Raw genomic sequence first — 24,511 nt, forward strand, 5'->3', positions numbered from 1 at the left:
CAGCTACTTTAGGCTAATGCACTTGCAGCGTGTTCTCCTTGAGTAAGTAGGATTAGAAAGGAAAATTCTGAGAGGTGGAGCAGCAAAGGAAGGAAAGCAGTATTTGTCTTCTCTGAGGAACTAACATCGCAAATGCCCTGCTGGGCCTGAAGGTGGCAATTGAGATGAATCCTTATTCCATTTAATGTTGTCATGGTTTCAAGTTTAAACTCTCCTTTCACAGATTGCTACCATAAATTAAGCTAACAAGTGTAAAGCTCTTAAATTGCTTGACTTTTTATACAATTGATATCATCTGTTCCCTTTGTGTTGGTAATACCATTATAATACCAAAATCAAGAGAGTAAAAAAGGGACAGTCAGGCCTACATAAAGAATTTAAGACATCTTTCCAACATAAATTACATTTGGTTGAATTAGCGTCAGTCCTGGTCATGTAGGATCCCAAAAAAGGCATTTTTGGTGACAGATTTAGAAATAAAGCCAGGAAATTATGTATTAAACCTGTCTGGTCATAGCTACAGAGCTAATGTCTTTATGGTAATTGCAATCCTTAAAAGTACATTATCTTTCTCAATGTTATTGCAATGTGTGGTGGTGTTGAAGAAAGCAATAATTTGTAAACAACCCTTGGCAGAAAGCACGGAACTTCATTTTGTTTAAATAAAGGAGACTAACATTAGAATTCATGTGCTGTATCAAGACTGGCAAGCAGTACTAGTTGTTTTGATATATGCACTGGAGCATTCATGATTGCTTAAATATTAACTGTTCCATGAATATACAAACATAATGGGGGAAAAGAAGCCATGATTAGGAAGATTTTTACTAAAAGAAATAAAGTTGAGTTATCCGTTTGTATTGATTGATGGTTTTATTTCAATGGTTCAACCAAATTCCTTCACTGCATTTCAGTATCTCGTTTCTTTTCAAGGACAGTTCAATATTAAAGTGTATTGTGATGTGTTGTTATATGTTAGGACTGTTTCCTTGATACAGAGGGTTGAGGTAATTCTGGGTTTTTCTAAGTATGGGGCCTATTAGGTTTGTTGAGATCCATGTGACCATTTCTGTAAATATCGGGTGATAGGGGGAGATCTGAAAGGGCTTCCTCCTGATACAGTGTGTAGACATGGGATATTTTCTCACCTTAATATTTTAATAAACTTTAATAATAGATCTGTTTAAATGTGTCCAGAAATGTTTCCTTAAGTGATACCATTTCATTATTCTATTCTTTTTGTGCAAATCAATTTTTGTTTCAGATCAATATGGATTTTACAACAATTTGTGCAAGATCTGGTGCTCCTCCCATGCATTTCTTCCTCTTTCTACAAGAGAAGTCATTTTGTGAAGTTGAGTGGATATTTGCTCATACTCATTCTGATCCTTCTCTGTACTACTTTACAGTTAAGGTGTAAGATTACTTTTGGGCAGTGGAATAAGACCCACTGTTTTGTTCCTGTTATAACACATGAACTGAGCCACATCCTCACACTTGGCCTCCAACCCTGAATGGGAATGCTGACACTGGTAATGCAGTACCAGCATATTGCCTCTGTTAAGGACCGGGATGGTGCTACATATACACACTGTGGTCTAATTTCATGTAAGTGAACTGATTACTGTAGGGGTCAAGGTACTAGCCTTTTAAGATTGTCAGTGCAGTGGAACTGAAATTCAGACATGGGAAATGCATTAGCAGTACAAGAACTTTGATGGTAAGCACTGAACCCTGTTTCTGCAACATAAAATTTGGTATTCTCATTCAGAATCCCTGGGTAAATATCTGTACAATAATTTAGATTTGCCAATAAGAAGCAAATTTGCAGCCTGGATTAGCTTGGAAGGCATGGATGATATGCCATTTTATCTAGTCCATCACTCTGCTGCAACATAGTAGACAAGACTCACTGCAGAGTCATTTAAGTGTATTTTAATACACTTTTAGGTGAAGGATGAGAGAGAGTTTAGAAGACTTATGAACAATGTATCTGAAATCTTCACAGCATGGGGCATGCTGTTTGGCTCATCTACTCTTGCATTAGTAAATGTTAAATTATGATATAAATCAGTCTCATTTCATATATGAATGAATCAAGAACATTCAGAGCAATTCTGTCCTTCAGGAACCACAAATTGCTGCACAATTCTCCAGTTGTAAATTGACTCCAAGCTTTGACAGCATGTTGACAATTCAACTTGTTATTTTTAAGAGTAATTGTGATAGTACCCTGGAAAGCTGTAGATAATTCCTAAGCACTTTATCACCTGGAAATTTCTTTCAAGTTTGGTGGCTCTCAGATTTTCCCCCAATATGTGAAAATACAAATTGTGAGACCACACCCTCAGAGTTTTTGATTCACTTGATTTGAGCCCAGATCCCCAAATTTGTATTTCTAACAAGTTCCCAGGTGAGGCTGAAACTCCTGGTTCAGGGATCACAGTTTGAGAACCAATGAAGTAGTCAGTGCCCATGAATTCTTGATTGTTCATTCTTATTTCTTCCAGTGCTTATTCCCCTCAGGCCTAATTATGCTGAACTTATTCAAGATGATAATTATAATAACTTTTGTCACTAGCCTCACCATTTTCCAGCTGCTGGCTCTGCTGCCCCCTCTATTATCCAGTTATTATCCACAGTCAATATTTTGAATAAATTATCCTTACATGTTACCTCCTCTCTCTGGCTACCCATTCCTTTTAATTTTGTGTCCTTTGCATTGCACTGAAACAATGCTTGAAGGTCACCAAAGATTTCTCTAATCATCAAATTAGTTCTAATCATCTTTGGCTTGTCTATAATATTTATTCATTCAACATTACTGGAAAAAATGATAATAGTCTTCATTTTTATGGAGATCACAATCTGGTAGATGGTACTGATTGTCTAAACAAAATTATATGTCGTAGATAAATGCTATAACTAGAATATATATAAACCACTTTGGAACATCAAAAACAATTTATTCATTCTATTCAGGGAAGTTGGGAAAGGCTCCTTACTAGTAACCCTGTTATTCTTGAATGATCCTTCCCCTCTTCATAACCCATGAATCTTAATTTAGTTCTGTAGTTATGCATTAAATACCCAGTGTGCATAATCAACCACACTAGGTTATGACACTAACCCTTATTAGTGGTGTGAGTTAGGTTAAACTCTTCATGTGCTCTGTCTTACCTGTAAAATGACCATATTAATAACTAACAGGATGAATTGCTTTGAGAATGTAAAACAAAAGTGTTACTTTATCAAAGTGCCTGGCGCATAGGCACCTGGTAGATGGGTAACAAATGCTGGTTCCCCTCCCTTTTAAAGGAGGAATAAAGATGCTACCTCCTGGTGAAGAGAGAAGAGACTTCTGAGTTGATGAATTGGTAGAAATCTTCACCCAGTTTTGCAACCTACAAATACATATTGAGTGCTATTGTTCTAGATGCTAAATAGATAAAAGTGAACAGGACAGACCAAAATAAAAAATAAAACCAAATGAAAACAACAACAACAACAATAAAAAAACCCTTTAGTTGTGTCCAGCATAGCCAAAGCAGAGGTGAGGGAGTGGGAGAGTGATATAACCAGACATGAAATCATACTGATAATAGGGGGCCACACCATAGAGGGACTTACTTGATGGTAACTTACTCTATGTGAAGATGGGAAGCTAAGGTAGGCTTTTGTAGCTTCCAATATGGATAATGATCATGGCCATGATAATATATTACCTTATTTATTTTTTTTGATACCAAAGATTGAACCCAGAGGTGCTTAACCACTGAGCCACTTTCCCAGTCCTTTGTATTAATTTTTTGTTTTGAGCCAGGTTCTCACTAATTAGGGCCTCACTAATTTGCTGAGGCTGGCTTTGAACTGGAGATCCTCCTGCCTCAGCCTCCCAAGCTCTTAGGATTACAGTAGTACGCCACCACCTGTAGAATCCTTAATGAATTCTATTAACATGTCTGTAAGCATGGGTACTTATTTAATGCCTGTTTTATAATTCATTTTATTACAAGACCAGCATCATACAACTAGGAAATGGTGAGTCAAGGTTCAAAGTTGGTTCTGACTGAATAAAAAATCTGTGCTCAATAATTATTGTGAACAGAAAATTTAGTATTATATGAGTCGTGGAGAACCATGGATTTTTTTTTTTTAAAGAAGGGAGTGAGATGGCTGTATGTATGTTTAAGAACCATAGCAAAGATAAATCATATTGAATACAATGAAGCAGAAGGAATAGAATGTTTATGACCATCTTCTCAAGAGAGTGTCTCCACATAGCTGAGACCTCTGTTTAAAATATTTCTGACATCTCCTTCCTAAAGCCAGCTTACTCTATCATTATTATTTTCCTTGTTGTGGACATAATATATCATTCTTTTAATCACCATGTCTTTAAAACTTTTGAAGTCTGCTTTTCCCCTTTTTCTCATCCCGTTATTTATTGACAAAATCCTGGGGTTTTTTTCCCACATTGTCTCTCAAATTTGTCTTTGCCTTTTTGTGCACCTGTTCTAGTTATCATTTTAATTATACCAGTCCTTGACATTTGTCTCCAAATTACCCTTACGTCATGTCTTTTCTATATAAGTTTATAATTTCCACTAAATTCTGGACTGGAAGCTTTAAAGGTATACCATGAATTGTTATTTATCTCTTATCCCTAGTGTTCAGCATAGTCTCCAGCTCACAGTGGGAAAAATTAAAACTTTATTCTAGCATTCACTTCCACCTAATCCTTAGCACATATGGTGTCTTGGAGAAGTTTGGCCTCTGTAGTCAACATGTGTGTAGACATAAAAACAAGAGTAGAGTTAAATTTAAAAGTATTGCTTTATACCACACTCAAGAGGTCTTCTTTCAGACATGTTTATTGACTGCCTGATAGGTTCTAGCATTCTCCTAGCTACTGTAGATAAAATATATATATATATATATATATTTATAACTAAAACAGGATCTTTACCCTTGAAAGAGCTCATATTGAGTGCAAGAAACTACCATGTTGAAATGTTTACAGTGTAGAACATGACCTAAAAAGTCCTAAGTCACTCGTAAGATAGAGAAGTCTACAGAAATGATGGATAGTTCAGTAGTCTTCACCTATGAGTAGGTTATTTACCTGGCTGATAGGAAAAAAAAAAAAAAAAGAGGAGAGAGGAGATTTAGATAAAACTACTGTGCAAAACCACAGCGATATGAAACTGTCTGGTATGTTTAGGGAGTTGAAATCGGACTGAAAGCAGCAGGAAGCAGGTTAGAAAAACAGAAAGACCAACTTATAATGGGTTTTATTTGCCAAACCAAGAAGTTTGCCTTCTTTTCCAGTAGATGACAGCAGGTTTTGCAATGGAAATTTTGGATAAATCCTAATCACTGTGAAAAAATTTAAACAGTTGAAGAGTAGTGTCTATGTGGAGAGGATAGAATTAACTGCACTTACTTGGTTCAGTTTAGAGATCAGGACCAGACAGAAGCGTACTTCCACTCTGTGAGAGGTTGTTATACAGAGGATAGTGACCAGTTATTTTCAGTTCCTACTGAGGACAAAGCAAGAAGAAATAGGCTTAAATCTTAGCTGAAGGGAAAATTACCTACAGGAGGGGTCCTTCAGAGAAAGATTGAGTGTGACTGACGTAGATCATTAAAATGTTGTCTTGGACTGTCTGGCTGCGTGCTGGTTTCTGTGTACTCCAACAGCAGATTTTAGAATCTTGTCAAGACTGATGATTTTCAAACTTGAATAAGGCATTTGGAAAAAAGAAATCTTGTAAGGGTCAATTAGTTATTCAGATATTTTGCTATCTGCAAGACACAAGTTGTAGTAATGTATTTAAATATGGAAAAGATAGATTTTATCTTTTGGTCATACAACACTCACATTCCTTTAAAAAAGAGAAATGATTGGAATTAGCTAGAGAAATAGGTATTGTTCTATTAAAGGTATTTTGTATTCATGTATCATTGCAGAAAGTTATTAAAGATCAGATATAATTAATTTAAATTCAGTTATTAATCTTTATGGGTAACATTTATTGGTCAAGTGATTACAGTTAAAACCTCTGTTTATTAACTGGTGGCACTTTGTCAGTTAATACAGTGATTCACTCTTGTCATTATTATCATTTGTGGGTCAGTCATTGGTTAAAATAATATAATAAGTTGTTTTTTGCTTTTTCAAAAATGTTTAATTTCTGAAACTACTGTGTGTGTTCTTGTTGGAAAATATATACATGACAGAGAATTATAGAGTGGCTATTCTGTTCATCCTTCTGCATCTTTAGTCATATATCTGTCTTGTGGCCTGCCTAACATTGCAAGAAAGAAAGGAACTTTGCTTCTGGTTAGAACAAACCTTGAAATGTTTACTGTATAGTCTTCACTAAGACTTAGGCAATGTGGGCAAGCATTGTTTGGATATTTGATGTTACTGTAAAGTTTTAACATGATTTCAAGTTAATCAGATATCAAATGGTAATCAATTTTATTTCCTAATAAACTACCCCAAACATTTTGGAAGTGATTTTGTAACTACTCAGATTGAATTAACTTTTGCTCTGCCCCAAGAGATGTTTATATCCAGCTAGTACACTTGCAATAGCAAATTATTGGGTAAATGTCACTAACTAGTAGAATTGATGAAAATGAATCTTTGTAGTTGCCTTCTGTGCTGACATTGAACAACACAATAGGGCCTGGGAGAGAGACAAAAGCTAATATCTGAATGATATAGACTAGGTAAGAGAGACAGAAGACATGATAACAAAAAGTAAATGTAGTTCACTAAGGAAAAATTCTTTTTCATTATATTTCAATATTATGTATTTATTTTTAAATAATTGGTCTAAGGGTCATACATATAGAGAAAGATTTAAAGTATTATCTTATTTGTCATGATTCACTTCCCATTTGAAACATTAAAATTTTGACTGTGGATTTTTTTTTAAAACATAAAAATTGCAATACAAATTAAGCAGTCTGTCATCCAGACCAAAAAAGAAGCTTCTCAGCTTGACCAGACAGGTGCTTGGCCTTGTTTGCCTGCACTTTGGAGGGAATATTATGATTCCACAAAAGCACATACATACTCTGTGTGAGCCTTCTGATTTCATCAGATACTAAGATATTTACTTAACTGAAGTATTATACTTCATTTATCTTTTTAAAATGTGACCATTGACTCTACTAAGTTTCATAAGAAATTAATTTGTTAATGACACTGATACTGAATATTTAATTAAAAATTTTCCAAAAATTAAACCCTTTATGAATATATGCCAGAAGCTAAATTTTAATGCAAAGTGATAACACCCATTAAAAAGAAAAAAACAAAGAATATCACCCATAAAATTGACATATGAGCACAATGCCATTTGCTTATTTCCGTTTTTCCAGTGTTAGCTATGTACAGTTTTTAAAAACCATAATGTACTTGTAAATTTAGTGTCCTAAAAACCCTGGTGGGTTTATACTATTGTTTTATATTGTGTTCTTCATTTGTTAGTTATTTTTGTTTTATTCTCAACGTCATTCATAAAACATAGTTCAGTTTCCTGCCTTTTGGAAGATGTACATGAATTTCCCTAAGTTCCTCATGTTTTTAGGATTTTAGGTTTTATGAAGGAAATTAGCTAATTTCTTAAGAAGAAAAGAAAATGTTAATTTCCTTATTATTTGAAATGTCCAACATACTCTGAAAATGATGCACTTTATAAAAATATATCATAGTAATCCCAAATAAAATCCTTTTCTTAGGAAGGAGAGCCCCTCCCATTGATTTCTCAAGAGCTGCTGGCCTTTCTTAATACAAATTGCCCTTGAGATTTGTGTTGCTTTTTGTTTTTATAGCTTGTCCTTGAATTGTGTCATTCTGTCTTGGAGTATTTAAAAGTATTTAGTAGATCAGGGGTTGGGGATATAGCTCAGTTGGTAGAGTGCTTACCTAACATGCACAAGGCCCTGGGTTCAGTCCCCAACACCACCAAAAAAAAAACAAGTATTTAGTGGATCAGTGTGATAATGCCAAATTTTCAACATTTTACCTACATGGGATAAGGTAATCCTAGAAATTCTTAAAGAAATATTATGACTATTTGAAATATCAAAATTATGAATCCTGTGACCATTTGTATATTTGTAGCCTTCAGATTAATATTTCTTTTTAAATTTTTCACATCATCTGCATGTAAACAGTTATTAAAATCTGTAGGACAAAACAGATTCAGTATGGGCCTGATTTATTAAGTGCTATGTTCTTTTTCTTAGTCACTAAAACAATGAGGATTAACTTACTCTGTAATTATCTAAATATCCTCTGCAGCCTTTTCATAAACCTGTTTGTGAAGAATACTCATTTATCTTAAACTGAGTAATCCTTAAAGCTAAAAACCTGGAATCAGTATGAACATCAATGGACAAATGCATCATCTAAGAAGTATAGAATTAAAATGTTCAATAGAATGAGAAAATGTGATAGTCTATGCTGTATATGTTTTGTTTCAAAGCAAATCCCTGATTTCATCTATGGCATAGTTTAAGAGTTACATTAAAGAAAACACTAGATTCTCATGATACACACCCACACGGATATAGTCCTATACTTTAAAGATTTTTTATTATTCTAACTGTGGCATGTTTAACCTCGTGTCTCTGAAAAAGAAATACAACATGTAAGCAGACACTCAAAATATTTCATATTATCACAACCATGTGGTGTCTTTTTATAATTCTGGAAAGAGCAGCCTCAAGAATTATTTTCTGATGGTCCATACAAGTAAAGGAAGGTAAAATGTGCTTACTCTTAAATTCATTTACATCAATGATGACTAGAAATAAATACAATTTCACAAATGAATCCAGCTTTCAAGAATATATTTTTGTAATCAAGCAAAGAACAGAATGCTGCTAACATAAACACATATTAACTTGGACTATTACTATAAATACTGAATGCTCTTCTCTCATGAAAAGAATAGTTCATTTGCCATAATGATTAAGACTTTTTAAAAAATATATATTAAGGTTTAATTTGGCACATTTGTTGCTCTTATTTCTTGCTTTTATAATTTGATGCTGTTTTAAACTCCACATCTTTGCCACTAGACCCCATTAACAATCTGCCCCAGAGTTTTTTTAAAAAAATTGAGTGATAACAAATTGAATTCACTCATTCATTTGTTCCACTTTAAAATGTGCATTTAAATTACTAAAAAATAATTACTTAAATGTTGCTTGTTGTTTCCTTCCAGATTAGAGATACTAAATCAGCAGATCAAAAAACAACCCTTTTACATTTTATTGCTGAAATTTGTGAGGAAAAATACCGAGACATCCTGAAATTTCCTGAAGAACTGGAGCATGTAGAAAGTGCAAGCAAAGGTAAATTGATTAGTAACTGCTTTGAAACTATTCTTGGTCTACATATTAAATGTTAACATTAAAGACTCTATAAACATTAATTATAAAAGTATTTTTGTTCACTGACACAAGAAATGTAGGAGGATAGTTTTTGTTGGCCTATATTTGATAGCATTGTGCATTTTAATAGCCTGTTTTTGCCTTCCTTTTTTAACAGTACTGGATTATTGAGATCTTCATATCTCTGGTCAGACAATATGTTCATTCTTTAATTTGATAAACACTTAAGGGTATGTTCTGTTGTATGAAGTATAGTACCTTTTAGTGATTGAAAATGATTGTAAAGCCATTGTTCCTTGAATATATTTAAAATTTTAACATTGAGGAAAAAAATATGTGCATATACACATATGCACAAATCCCCCATAGAACAATGCTGAATGTGAGAAAGGTACGCGTAAAGATAATATCCCGTAGTTGAAATTGGGAAGAGAGTACTTTTGAATGTTTAGATTAGAGAAATTTTTATGGAAGAGGCCAGGAGGTAAAATATGAGGACAGAGTTTTAAAGACCTGGAAAGGGGCTTGCTTTTTAAAGACAAAACAATATGAGCAAGGCACGGTAGTAGAATGTTTTAGATCAAGTGAAAGAAATACTTGACAATAAGGCTGGAGCAGTAAGTAAGTAAGTCTCAGAGACTTCAGTGACAGGCTAATGAGTCTTAGCTTGATGTTGCAGGGAGCAAGGCATCAGTTCAGGGGAAAGAAAGGGCAGTACTTGGCACCTGTGAAGAACAGAATAGGGAAAGTAAAAATGCTTCTAAGATTTTAATTTGAGGTAATTAGCCTTGTCTGTACTATTTACTCTTGTAAGAGGTTAAAAAGTAAAAGGAGGTTGTATCAAGGAAACATTTTCTGAGGATGAGATTATACATTTTGCCTTTTAAATAAGAGACGTGTGGCTGGGGTTGTGGCTCACTGGTAGAGCGCTTGCTTAGCACGTGTGAGGCCCTGTGTTCGATTCTCAGCACCACATTATTAATTAATAAATAAATAAATAATATAAAGGTATTGTGTCCATCTACAACAAAAAAAATTATAAAAAAAGAGAAGTGTCCCATAAGTCTTATATTTGAAATTATGTTGTAGTAATTCCATTCTGTAACTCTGAGGACTTTAAGGGCTCAAAAGCACATGTTTCCCAAATTTATTTCAGACCATATAAACCTGTTTATGTCCTTTGAAGGAAAAAAAAGTGAGTCCATGAAATCTAGAATTTTGTTTGTTTAGTGTTGGGTATTGGTCATCTTGGCTGTTCTGGATTTATCAAACAGAACCTGAACAATTTCCCAGTGTGCCTTGTTTTTTGATTCAAAGAGCAAACTGACAGTAGAAGACAAGGTACAACTCCATGGTGCTATGTGTTTTCTTTCATGATTTTAAGAAAATTCTATAAATGATGGAAAATTATACTTTCTACTGCTGTAATACTAGCTTTCTGGCAATTGCTTTCTAAAGAACTTCTATATGTTGACACTTGCATTTTAAAATATGCCTTTTTAGCCAGGCATGGCGGCGCAACCCCATAATACCAGCAGCTTGGGAGGCTGAGGCAGGAGGATTGCAAGTTCAAAGCCAGCCTCAGCAATTTAGTTAGGCCCTGAGCAACTTATTGAGAACCAGTCTCAAAATATAAAAAGTGAAAGGACTGGGGATATGGCTTAGTGGTTGAGCACCCCTGGGTTCAGTCCTTGGTACCAAAAAAATAAAATGTCTTTGTGACTACAGATATATATATATATATATATATATATATACTAAAATGTAAATAATGTGGAATAATAACAACACTTAACACTGTATTATAATTTTAAATGCCATGAAATGCCACAAATGCAACAGGTTTTGAATTTAGATCATTTTGGTGCAATTATTTCTTTTTGATTCACTTTTATCAGTTTGTTTTCTAAATTTTGTTTAACACATTTAAACAATTTTGGAAATATTTTGGGCCAGTTATGGTGGTGTACACTGATAATCCCAGTGACTCAGGAGCCTGAGGCAAGAGGTCGTGAGTTCAGTGCCAGCCTTAGCAACTTAGCAAGGCCATAAACAGTTTAGTGAGACCCTGTCTCCGAAAGTTGTGGCTCAGTGGTTAAGTGCCCCTGAGTTCAATTCCTAGTACAAAAATTCTAAATTAAAAAAAATATTTTAGAAGGGAGTATATCAAGGATATATTCAAATGAAAACTTCCGCCAAGTTTTGTGATAATTTTTCATTCTTATATGGAAAATACTTTACATGAATATATCTTTAACAAATACATGTTTTTAGTCAAAATAATCTGCAATGACTGAAATGAAATCAATAATAAACTTGTGTCAGCGTATAAACCCCTAATCATTGTGTGTGTCTGTGTGTGTGTGTGTGTGTGTGTGTGTGTTTTGCTATGACAGAATACTGCAAACTGGTAATTTATGAAGAACAAAACTTGTTTCTTATAGTTCTGTAGGCTGGGGCTGCATATAATACAATGAGTGCCATCTTGCTGTGTCATAACGTGGTAGAACACATCACATGGTAAGAGAAAACAAGAGCTTAAATTTATAGCCTCATACCCTTTTATACTCAGAATTAATCCAATCATGAGGGTGGACCTCAACACCGCCCATTAGGCCCCACCTACATGTTTTTTGGAGAATACATTCAAATCATAACACTGTGGGCATGTGTCTTTTTATATGCTATCGATATTTTAATACTGACATAACTGTACAATCATGCACCACATGTTTTGGTCAACCATGAACTAGACCACATACATGGTGGTCCCAAAAGATAATAATATCTCCTGATGATACTGTAGCCATGTTAGTTTGTGTAAGTACACTTGATATTTTACTAGTGAAAAAGTCGCCTAATGACTCATTTAGACTGTATTTGTATATATAGTTTATGTGTGTGTGTTTTAATAGCTATAGAGACATGAAAAAATGTCATATACTTTTAGCCGTTACTGATGAAGGTAGTCTATGGAGCACAGCCTTTTTAGTTATGTATTACAAATTTCTAAACCTAGCTCTACTACTTACTACTTCAGTAACCTTGAGCTAGTAAACTTCTGAATTTTTGTTTTCCTCATTTGTAAAAAGGGAATGAAAGTAACAATTAAGATTAAATGAGTTTACACACACAAAGCATCCTGTAAAATGCTTGGCACATAGTATGCAGCTGTTGCTATACCAGCATGTTGCTACTATGTTCAGTAGTAGCAGTAGCAATTTTTACACTACTAAGAATATGATGGTTATTTCTGTTGTCTTATTAGAAGGGAATAATCTTAAGGCAGTCTTATATTTCTTCAATTCTTAGACAAGGATGTATTCAGTTCTAATTGTTTCTTTCCTCTGCCTGGTCTTTTGGTAAATCCTTTCATATTTTTCTTTTACAATATCACAATTTCTTTCTCCCTATTTCAAGAGCCAAATCTCTCCATTGTGTTTTGTTTATTTCTGCTTTTGTGTATTCTTCCTGCCAGTGTATTCAAAAGACTATTGCCAGAAATCCTCTTCCTATCCCACTGTTTGGGATATAGCAATCTCCATTCTCAAGTTATTTTGTCTAGTTATTTCTTTTGTCCTATGAAATTCAAACTCAGAGTTCTCAACTTGAAAAGTTCTTAAGCACATTCTGCCTGCTTTCATCCCTCTTTCATTTCCTCCTACTTCTAATTTGATTGTACCAAGATATACATTCTCTTGAGCTGTTTTTATTCCTTTATAATAATCCTATCTCTGTGTATGATTTTATGCTGTATCCCCTTCCTGGAAATCTCACCTGCCTTATCCTCTAAGACAACTGAATATAATTTGCCAAATCACTGTTCATAATCCATTTCTTTTTTTTTTTTAATGTTTTGTTACTGAAGCCATGAGAATATATTTTTAAATTTAGGCTGCAGGAAGAACAAAACATAGTGGAGGGTGAAGCCACTTACCTCTTATTTATGGTTAAAGCTTTTCCTTGGTATTTGAGTTGAACTTGTCTTTCTTGCTTAATATACATTTTAGTCCTGTTTGAGTCCATGCTACCAACTTCAATATTGTGCATAAAATACTTTATGCATAATATTTACTCTCTACCTGTGGAAATAAAATTAGATCAACACTATATAATTCATTTCATTTGATAATACTAACTGCTTGTGAAGTAGAATCCCCGTCTTGTCAAAAACAACCACAAGAAGGCATCTTTAAAAAAAAAAAAAAAACGGACTGAAGCAGATAAGAAAAAGCCAATTTAGCTAATGATTTGATTATGTAACTCATATTTAAAGAACATTATTATCATGTCTACCAATGCTTTTTTTCTAAGTCTTTAGATTATTGGAAACCAAGTACTTCTTTTTATGCAATAAGGATCTTTTCTATATAATATAGCAAATAAGTTAATTTTCTTTCAGTAAAACAAAACAAAGCAAACAAAAAAAACCACCTTGAAGTTAACAGGAAAGCAAAAGGAAAGAAGTATGTGAGCTCCGTGGAAAAAATTTCTTTTATAATTACCTTTCCTCTCTTTCTTCTTCATAAAGCTAAGTGTGCTTCTTGGAAGATGCAAAGCTATGCTATGAAGTTAGCATATTTTCTTAGAGCTGTGTAACTCCAAGATATTGGGGGAAAACACATCATTTTTACATAAAAATAGATATATATTATAGAGTAGAATGCAAAATCCACATGAATTTTTAAAAGAAAATAGATGACTTCAAAGAAATTTCACACTTGCAGCAGATCCCTAGGGGATCTTGTTCAATCTTCTCTTCCATTAGGGATATTTTGGTGGGAAAAGTATAGGAAGCATTGCCTGAAGAATTAGAGAGTAGTTTTGTTTTGATTTTGGTTCATTTCGTTTTTTAGTTATTATTGTACAGAGAGGGAAGGCAAGCAGGCACTGTGAGAGAGGAGAGTGCATCACTTTCTTTAAAGTCATATTCTCATAGTCCTTATGAAGTTCAGAAGCAAATAGTAAAATGCAACTGTATTACAAGAAAAATTAATAAAGTGGCACTGCTCTGGTCATTCTGTTCCAGGTTAAATTATAAATCTGCAGGTTCTTTCATTCATGATTGACATATCAATGAGTCTTTAGAGAGAACAAATAGTTGCTAGAGAGACTCCAGTGCCTTTAAAAACAATGAATATACTTTTGATAAACCACAATTACCTTTCTTCCAATGATTAACTTTAAAGATTATGTGTGTGTAAATATATGTAAGCTTATATGTAGTAGATATATATTACACAAAGTATTGCTGGTTTATTAGACATATTTGATAATTCCTTCATTTCCGCCCCCTGTGGCTATCACTTTAACTTTCAGCTTTGAGGATTTTTATAGTTTGATTTAAAACCTCTACTGTTTTATAGGTCAGCTCGAGGGATTATACCAAAAGGGTTAGTAGAGTTTAATTAAAACTATTCCATTCAATAGGGGAAAATTATATTAATGTATTTGAAGGCACTATTAATCCTAAGGTTTTGCATAAATCCAAAATGGGTTTCACTTCAGTTAAATTAGTACCATCCTACAGGATAAAAACTAGTTAAGTTTCCAATGAAGTATGTTAATTTCTTGTGAATTAAATTATTATAAATTTTAACACTCAGCTATACTTTTGATAATCTGCCACATTTCCATAGCATATTAGTAAAGCATTAGCTGTTTATCTATTCTGACTTCTTCACAGAATTATTAATGACAAAAATTCATACTAAAGGAAATATAGGGGAAACTGCAGGAAATAAATAAATAAAAATAAAATTATAACACTATAAAAGTTGGAGAAAAGAAAAAACTACATTTTAAGAAATTTCAGAGCCGGTTTATGCTTTCAAGCTCATCTCATTCCTGCTAAAAGAGACCCAAAATGGCGTTTAGTCCAATTTCTGCATTTTACAGTTGAAGAAACTGAGACCCAGAATGATGAAGGATTGCCCAGGATCATACAGCTGGATGGTAGATCAATGTATATTTGTAGAACCTGTCTAAATTTGTTTTATGATATATATGTCAGTCACATTTTTACTTCCTTTTGGTTTAAAATATACAACAGAGATTCATGCTCAGATACTGGAAAAATAGAAAGTAAATGCTGACTAGATAAAAAATCCCTGGAATTATAAATGCTACTACTCTATGCAGTTGTCCATACACTCTCCAGCGCCATTTTGACAGAGTTAACTTCTACCCTTGCGTAAATAGCAGCATGGTCTCCTTATTGGTAATATAACATATACCACATTACCATTTTTTTATTTAATTGTTTGCATCTATCCACCTCCTATATTGAATTCCTTACTTTCAAGGGCTAAGTCCTATTTGTACTTACAGTCTCAGCGCTAGCACAGCATCCTGGACTGAAGTACTTAATAAATGCTCTTTAAATTGAATAATAGAGAATCATATTAGTACAACAGGCATATCTCAAAATAAGATATTGTGAGAAGTTGACAGAAAATTGTAGTCTAAAAATTACTGTTCACTGTAAATGTGAGAGAGAAAACAAGGTAAGTTAGAATGAGGAGAACAGTGGGACTTCATAATATTTCCTGTACTATATTCTATTTCTTTCAAAGAAAAAGTTAAAATTGGAAAAAAATTGAGTTAATAATGGAGAGGGCCTAAACTTAATGGTGACCACCAAACAGTAGAGGTTCATGGTGGACTAAGTAAGGACTAAGTCTCATATCTCATACAATGTAATAGGAACTGATTGTCCCAGTATCATGTGTAACTAACTGTTTATAAACAGCTACTATCTTTTATTCTAATGCCTACCTGAAAAAAATTAATCTCATATTGTGTACTGTTTAATTGGAAAGTAGTTTAGTTTTGGAACAAAATCCCAGTGCTTTTAGAGAATTTAACTTATAGGGCCTAAGATATTCGTGTTAATCTATATGATTTCCTAACAGATTCAATCTTTGAGTTATAATCTTACTTTCTTAAAAGCTCAGAATGATAATGTGCCAATATGACAAAATATCAGTAGAATTTCTTGACCTTACTTAAATATTAGCAATCCAAGTAAAACTGAATCTATTATTATTGCATCATTATAATTGATAGTTAAAATTTTTGCTTCCTTTGGACTTTTTTGCATATATTGTTTAACATAGTTTAAACCATTTTTCCTGAATAAATTGCATTCTATTATATGAACTCCATAAGCATGTTTTAAAATTTAGGGAATTACCATTAGGAAATCAAATATATATTTACATGAAACTTTCCAGCTTTTAATAATTTTTTCTTCTTTACTCTCACCAAGTCACTTCTAAGAAATTTTTAAACCAAGTGTCTTTAAAATAAGACAAACAGTAATAGATCCAAAACATACATACTTTTAAAAAATGTGGTAAGAATAGTTAGCACCAGATCTATTGCCTTAACAAATTTTAAAGCATTTAATGCATTATTGTGTACTACAGGTTAAATGTTATACAGTAGATCCCAGAGCTTATATATCCTTTAAGCAAAATGAATAAGTTTTAGTATGTAACGTGAAAAGGGAAAGTCATGTTTTCTTCTTGCCTGTCGGTAGTCTAATCATGACCAATTAGTGTTTTGAATTCATAACATACGAACCCTCTAATTCCTTTTCATTTCTAGAAGAAACTATTGGGTGAAATATTATCTTCAGGTAATAGTGGAAGGAAGCAATGATCATAGTCATTTGCATTTGAATAATTGAGAAACATTGTTTATTTTGTGGAACTGGGAATTTTACCCAGGGTGCCACACATACTGGGCAGGTGATGTACCACTGAGTTACATCACCAGCTTGGTAGTTTGGGTAACATAAATCAAAGATTGATTGACTCATTGATTGATTTTTTTTTTCTTTTTCTTTTCTTTCCTTTTTCTTTTTTTGGGTGTGTGTGTGTGTGTGTGTGTGTGTGTGTACACACCAGGGATTGAACCCAGGGGTGCTTAACCACTGAACCCCATCCGTACCCCTTTAATTCTTTTTATTTAGAGACAGAGTCTCACTAATTTGCTTAGGGTCTCAGGAAGTTGCTGAGCCTGGCTTTGAACTTACGATCCTCCTGCCTCAGCTAGCTGCTGGAGCTGCTGGGATTATAGGCATGTGCCACCGCACCCAGTCAAAGATTTATTTTTTTATTAGTGCATATTAATTATACAGAACAATGAGTATTGCTGTGGGATCTTGATACATCAAAGATTTCTACAGACTTTCACAAGCCTTTTTCAGGGTACCTTAAATTTTGTTTTCCAGAGTGGTGTTTGCTAGAGACTTGTATGCACAATGTGTCTAAAACCTTTACCCTATGTGTGTCAGAGCCTAGGCTTCTGTGCTTTTTTCACGCTGAAATGCCTCCTTCTTCTCTCATCCTCATTGACCTTAAATATCTTTTTAATTATATCCTTATATAAAAGGGCTTCTCCAACTGTTCTGGCTTTCAATGGTATCTCACCATAGTACTTATTTGAAAATCTCTTGATTTGATACTGGATCCTATACTTTCTTTCATTGTATTATGAGGGTTTTCATATTGATGACTGCATCCAGGAATCATGCTTTCTTCATATTTTCTGATATCATTAGTTTGCTTTTTCAGGACAAAATCTAACACAATATTGGCATAATGAATTCAGTCTAGTGAATGCTTACACAAAATCAACCTAAAACTAGCTGTTTTCTATATTTAACCCCACAGAGAAATTTTATGAGTACTAGGATTTTTAATTTCAACTTCTTACCCGTTAAGTAACAAGTAGAAAAACAGGTCTTCAAAAAATATTCTTCGAAAGTGGATAAAACAAAAACAATCATTATTAATAGTTATCCTTGGGGTCAGTTAGTATGAGGGGTTCTTGGGGACTGGCCATGTTTTGTTTTTCCATCTTAATGTTGGGCTCATGGGTCTGTTTAGCTTGTGAAAATTCATTCTGCAAATTACTTATTTGTCTTTCTCTGAATTTTATTTCATACTTCAACAAGACATTTTCAAATTGCCAGTCATTGAAAATTTTAAAATGTGTAATGATTTATAAAAAGTGAGAAAAGAACTATATATTAATTCAAAAGGTCCTTTTATTTTTAATGCATGCTTTGTTACAGTGATCACATACATCTGTCAAAGGCAACTGCTGTCAAAGTTGATTTAATGTTATTGTAAATAATTACTGTTTTTCAGCAAGCTATATGTATGACATTTAAGAATTTTATCAAAACATCTTTAGTCTAAGAGTAGATGGTTATACTTTTTTACTTAAAAAAAGAAAGAAAATATACACCCATCAAACACATTATTTACCATGTAAGTTCAGGGTGGGCTTTAACATAGTTATTGTCAATAACAGTATGCTGTTGCTGTTTCATGTGTCATTGAATCCTGACATGTCCTTAGCACATACTGAGTTAAAAATTTCCACCAAGAAAACCTGTCATTGCTGTTTTATTTTGTTTTAATTATCAAGACTTTGCTTCAATGTCAGGAAATACAACATGTGAGAATATTTGCCAGTTTTATCTTATTTGGAATTCAAGGTAGTTTGTTAGGAAGTAAATTTTCATACATCAAGTGGCCTAATTTGATTGACTCCTGAGGTAAAACATAGGGACAAATTTGATATAGGAGGTTAAATGATGTTGAGTAGTTGGGTCAAAGTGAAGGGGGAAAGTAGGGGAAGATGGATGAAATGAAGAAAGAAAAAATTTTCTGCTGACATAGCAAACTGATTAAAGTAAAAAAGGTGAATCTTTCTGTGAATGAAGACTACCTTGTACTGCCATGAAAATAGGTGGAAGCTCCCCTTTTCCTTGGCTGCATTTTTACAGTTTTTACCACTACCAGTCCTCTGTTATATTCATTAATAAGGATGAGCCTGATGTTATATTCATTAATAAGGATGAGCCTGATGTAGAGAAACAGGGGTTTCTGGATTTTGGAACATATTAGAAAAGCATGAGAACTACCTAAACACTTACCCACATTCTCCAGTTTTTATGCATTTCAAAACTAACTTGACTACAAGGACTACGTCCAAGGGGCTACCACTGCTATTATGACTTCTTGAAATTAACTGGTGTCGTTTACTGAAGTTTGGATCATACAAGTTGATGGGACAAGCTCAGTAAGTGGCAAATATAAAATTTCCTTGTACTGATTTTATATGACCCCAAAATTTTAATACTATTTCCATGTAAAATAAAAGGGAACTGGCATGATTTGTAGATTCATGGAAGTGGGTAGGAAGGAAACTCTTGATTCCTGTTGGAAACTTTAACTCTGTGGCAAAGGATTCTGGTATAGTCATGTCTACAAGAAACCTGCTAGAAATAATATGTCCAGGACTGTGAAAAGTAGCATATACATTCTAGTTTCAGCTTTGTCACTGACTTCTGGTTTGTTCATAGTTTGACCAACTTACCTTTCATTTCCTAATACCTCATTTGTATATATTCTTAATTTGAAAACTATAGTTGGTAATCTTTATCCTACTTTTTTCTGAAGATGATTAGGAAAACAAAATTAGAAATTCAGTGTGTAAATGCCTTATGGAAAAGGTGTTATATGTAAATAATGGTAAATTATTCAAACTAGCATGAGGATATTAATTTCAGTTGGTTTTGATCAGGTTTTTGTTGTTTAGTCTCATTATTTATTTATTTTATGTTTTTTTGATACCAGGGATTGGACCTAGGGGCACTTAACCACTGAGCCACATCCAAGCACTGTAAAAAAATATATATATTTGTTCCAATTAGTTATACATGACAGTAGAATGCATTTTATGCACTTTAATATATCATACATAAATGGTGTATAATTTCTGATATTTCCGATTGTACATGTTGTAGGATCACATTGGTCATGCAATCATATATATACATAAAATAATAATATCTGTTTCACTCTACTATCCTTCCTAACCACATAATCCCTCCCATTCATTCACTCCCCTCTACCTAATATAAAGTAAATCTATTCTTCCCTAGCGCCACACCTCCCTCATTGTGAATTACCATCCGCATATCAGAGAAGACATTGGCCTTTGGTTTTTGGGATTGGCTTATTCCGCTTAGCCTGATATTTTCCAACTCCATCCATTTACCAGCAAATGCTGTAATTTCATTCTTCTTTAAAACTGAATAATATTCCATTGTGTTTGTGTGTGTGTGTGTGTATGTGTGCGCGCGCGCACGTGTGTGTGTCTCATTTTCTTTATCCATTCAACTGTTGAAGAGCTCCTAGGTTGTTACCATAGTTGAACTGCTGTAAACAATGATGTGGCCATATCCGTATAATATGCTGATTTTAAATCCTTTGGGTATAGGCCAAGGAGTGGGATAGCTGGGTCAAATGGTGGTCTCTTTCCAAGTTTTCTGAGGAATTTCCATATTGCTTTCCACAATGGTTGCACCAATTTGCATTCCCACCAGCAGTGTATGAGTTGACTTTTTTTCCTCACATCCTCACCAACATTTATTGTTGCTTATATTCTTGATAAATGCCATTCTGACTAGAGTAAGATAAAATCTTAGAGTAATTTTGATTTGCATTTCTCTAATTGCTAGAGAATTTGAACATTTTTTCATATATTTGTTGATCAATTATATTTCTTCTTCTGTGAAGTGTTGTTCAGTTCTTTAGCCCATTTATTGATTGGATTATTTTTGTGTGTGTTAAATTTTTTGAAATCTTTACATATCCTAGAGATTAATGCTCTGAGATGCATGTGGTAAACATTTTCTCCCAACCTGTAGGCTCCATCTTCACTTTGATTGTTTCTTTTGCTGAAAAGAAGCTTTTTAGTTTGAATCCATCCCATTTATTGATTCTTCATTTTACTTCTTGCACTTTAGGGTCCTTGTTGAGGAAAATCACATCCTTGACTAACATGGTGAAGATTTGGGCCTATGTTTTTTACTAGGCCTACTTTTTCTTTTCTTCTAGTGCCAAAGTCTTTGATCTACTTTGAGTTAAGATTTATGCAGGGTGAAAGATAGAGGTTCATGAATGGTTTTCCATTTTTCCCAGCACCATTTGTTAAATAGTCTATCTTTGCTCAAGTGAATGTTTCTGGCACCTTTGTGTACTATGAGATAACTGTATTTATATGGGTTTGTCTCTGTGTATTCCAATCTGTGCTATTGGTCTAAGTGTCTGTTTTGGTACAAATACCATGCTGTTTTTGTTACTATAGCTCTGTAGTATAGTTTGAGGTCTTCTATTGTGGTGCCTCCTCCACTTTTCTTGCTAAGGTTTGCTTTGTCTATTCTGGGTCTCTAATTTTTCCAAATTTCATGATTGTTTTTTCTAGTTCTATGAAGAATGTCTTTGGTATTTTAATAGGAATTTCATTAAACATGTGTAATGCTTTTTGTAGTAAGGCCATTTTGACAATATTAATTCTGCATAGCCAAGAACATGGGAGATCTTTCCATCTTCTAAGGTATTCTTCAATTTCTTTCATTAGTGTTCTGTAGCATTCACTGTAGAGGTCTTTCACCTCTTTCGTTAGATTGATTCCCAAGTTTATTTTTTTGAGGCTATTGTGAATGGGGTAGTATTTTTATGTTTTATTTAGATACAGGGTCTTGCTGAGTTGCTTAAGGCCTCCCTAATTTTCAGAGTCTGACTTTGAACTTTGCAATTTTCCCACCTTAATCTCCTGAGCTGCTGGTATTACAGGTATGCATCACCACAACTGGCTTGTTTAGTGTAAGTTTTAAAATGAAGTCTAGTGACAGAGGGTATAGCTTGGTTATAAGCCCTGGTTTGATACTTGTGCCAAAAATCAAAAATAAATAAATAAATAGATGTCAGAATTTGCTTATTAAATCATCAAACTTTCTGAAATAGCATATGATGTTACTAATGTTTTCTTACAGTATTTTTCATTGTGGAGCCTTTCAGGAATATAATATAATCATAAAGACTCATCTCATCTTGAATTACATCTCTAATTTTTCATGGAAGAATCATTGTCCTCTATTAAGAAGTTGATCATCAAAGTTCCAATGTCTTGTTTTGTTAGGGTATCTTTGTCCTTAGCATGTATAAACATGGAAGAAAAGAAAAAGCATATAGAATTTAATTGAGTAGTCTAAATTATTGATAATAAAGTTTATGGGGGAACCAAAATAGTTTAAAAATGTTATTGAAAAGATAATAAACCATCTTCTTTTTCATGCATTTTAGAGGAGTAGATTCTGCTAGTGTGCAGCAGAAAACCCAAAGCTAATGTGTATGCCAGGTGCTAATGTGCCAGGTTTGTCCACTGAGTAATACAGTTTTTGATATGGAATAGTGGCAATAATAACTACTACTATTTTAAAAGAGTTTACCAAGTACCAGGTGCTATATTAAGCATGGTTTTCTTGAAAAGGAGACTGAGTCTCAGAAAAGTCAAAGAAAGTACTCATGTTCACACAATGAATGTTGAATGTTTCTTGAACATACACCCAAATACCTGTGAACTGCAGCTTTGTTCAAGAAGGGAGACTAATGTATGTGCCTTTATTTTGATTATATTTTTGTATAAAAAAATGTAATTATTCTGAAAGTATTTAAAATAGGCAGGTAATTTCAGGAAGTGGACACAGTTTAAACATGAGTAGAGATCATGTGGCTAGTAAACAATGACTTTGTGTTAAGATTGTGGTAACATCTTCTAAGGTCTGACACCATTGCAATGTGGCAGTGAGCAGCCCATCTCTAACACTTTGCATTGCTAACAATGAAGTTAGACAGCTGTTCTTTCCAAAGTAAGTGAGCCAAATGCCAGCCCAGCTAATTGCTTCACTTAGAAAATGCTGTTTACCAACATAAAGTTTAGAATAGTGAATTTCCAGTATGTACCTAATAAACTCCATCTGCATGCAGATAACCAACTAATCTTGAATTACAGTTGGTCTAGCACCAAATCTATTACATGGTTTATATAGTTCCTTCCTGAAGAGGAACACACAAAAGTCATCACTAATTTTTAAAATTTTTCTCACTTTGACTCTTTTGTAGAACTCTCTATATTGTCAAGTCTTAACGTAGTAATGAATGTTGAACACCTCCCAAAAGAAACATACTGCTAGCCTTGAAAGGACTTTTCTTTTTAAGTGGTTTACAGACACAATTTGAACTTTTTAATTATACAATCAAATATTTGCTTCAAAATCTGGAATCTCCCTTTTTAGTATAAGCTAAGGAGCTATATCAGTGAAAGTAGAAAGGAGAAGAATCTGGAATGATGTAGGACTTGAATATTTTATTTGGGACATGACATGTGTGGTAAATGAGGAAATCACAAATGGGGAGAAAAATTGCAAAAAAAGTGGTAATATTTGAATTCTGGTACTGCACCTAAGTAATGTTATAATTAGAAACTACCTATATATATTCTTATTATACATGATTCCTTAAATGGATTTTATTTCTAATATCAACAGTGTCATACCACTAACACTCAAAAGTAAAATTAAGATTCTATAATTAGTTGTAATTTCATATTCAATATCATCAATTAAATTTTGAAGTATTTAGATAGTGTTTGTTCTGCCTGACCAAATCTCTAAACAAAGTGGATAGCAGGGTCAATTACCATATTTGTAGTTTATGTTCTATTTTTCAGTTCCTCAAACTAATTATTTCTCTAGGATTTACTATCATTTGAAGTAGTTAGCACATAAAAGTATATGCTGAGCTTTACTGTGATGTTAAAAGCTTGTGAAGTTCAAATATTGTATAAAGTATAATTTGATTTTCTGTGGTTATTAATTGAGGTAAAGTAGCCTCTCTCTGAACACAGTATTGTATTAAATAAGATCACAGTCACAATTTATTACATATGAAAAGAAACATATACTTGTAAACAATTTTTGTGCTTACTTCTCAAGAACCATAATCAGTTAATCATCTTCATTCTGTTGCCTTACTCTGATCTTCCGGGGTTTGAGAAAATGGGAAATGATTGTGACTAATGAAGCTATTTGCAAGATGATATTTAAGACCATATTTACATTTAAATGTGACATTGTTTAATTTATAAACAAATATCTGAAATTTGAATATCAGAGGAAACGTAAAGAGTTCCATCTCCTATAAGTAATTATCAAATTGTGCTA

General features: G+C 33.4%; 1 protein-coding gene across 6 annotated transcripts in view; it reads left to right on the forward strand.

The window, feature by feature from the left end:
* Positions 1-24,511, forward strand: part of Diaph2 (diaphanous related formin 2) — an 831,244-nt gene that overhangs the window by 418,328 nt on the left and 388,405 nt on the right. For all 6 annotated transcript variants that reach the window (XM_047535653.1, XM_047535655.1, XM_047535654.1 and 3 more), the window contains one exon: positions 9,252-9,381. In XM_047535653.1, coding sequence (XP_047391609.1) covers positions 9,252-9,381 — 130 coding nt within the window. The remainder of the gene's footprint in view (positions 1-9,251; positions 9,382-24,511) is intronic.

This window comes from Sciurus carolinensis, chromosome X, assembly GCF_902686445.1.
Source record: "Sciurus carolinensis chromosome X, mSciCar1.2, whole genome shotgun sequence".
NCBI classification, from domain to species: Eukaryota; Metazoa; Chordata; class Mammalia; order Rodentia; family Sciuridae; genus Sciurus; species Sciurus carolinensis.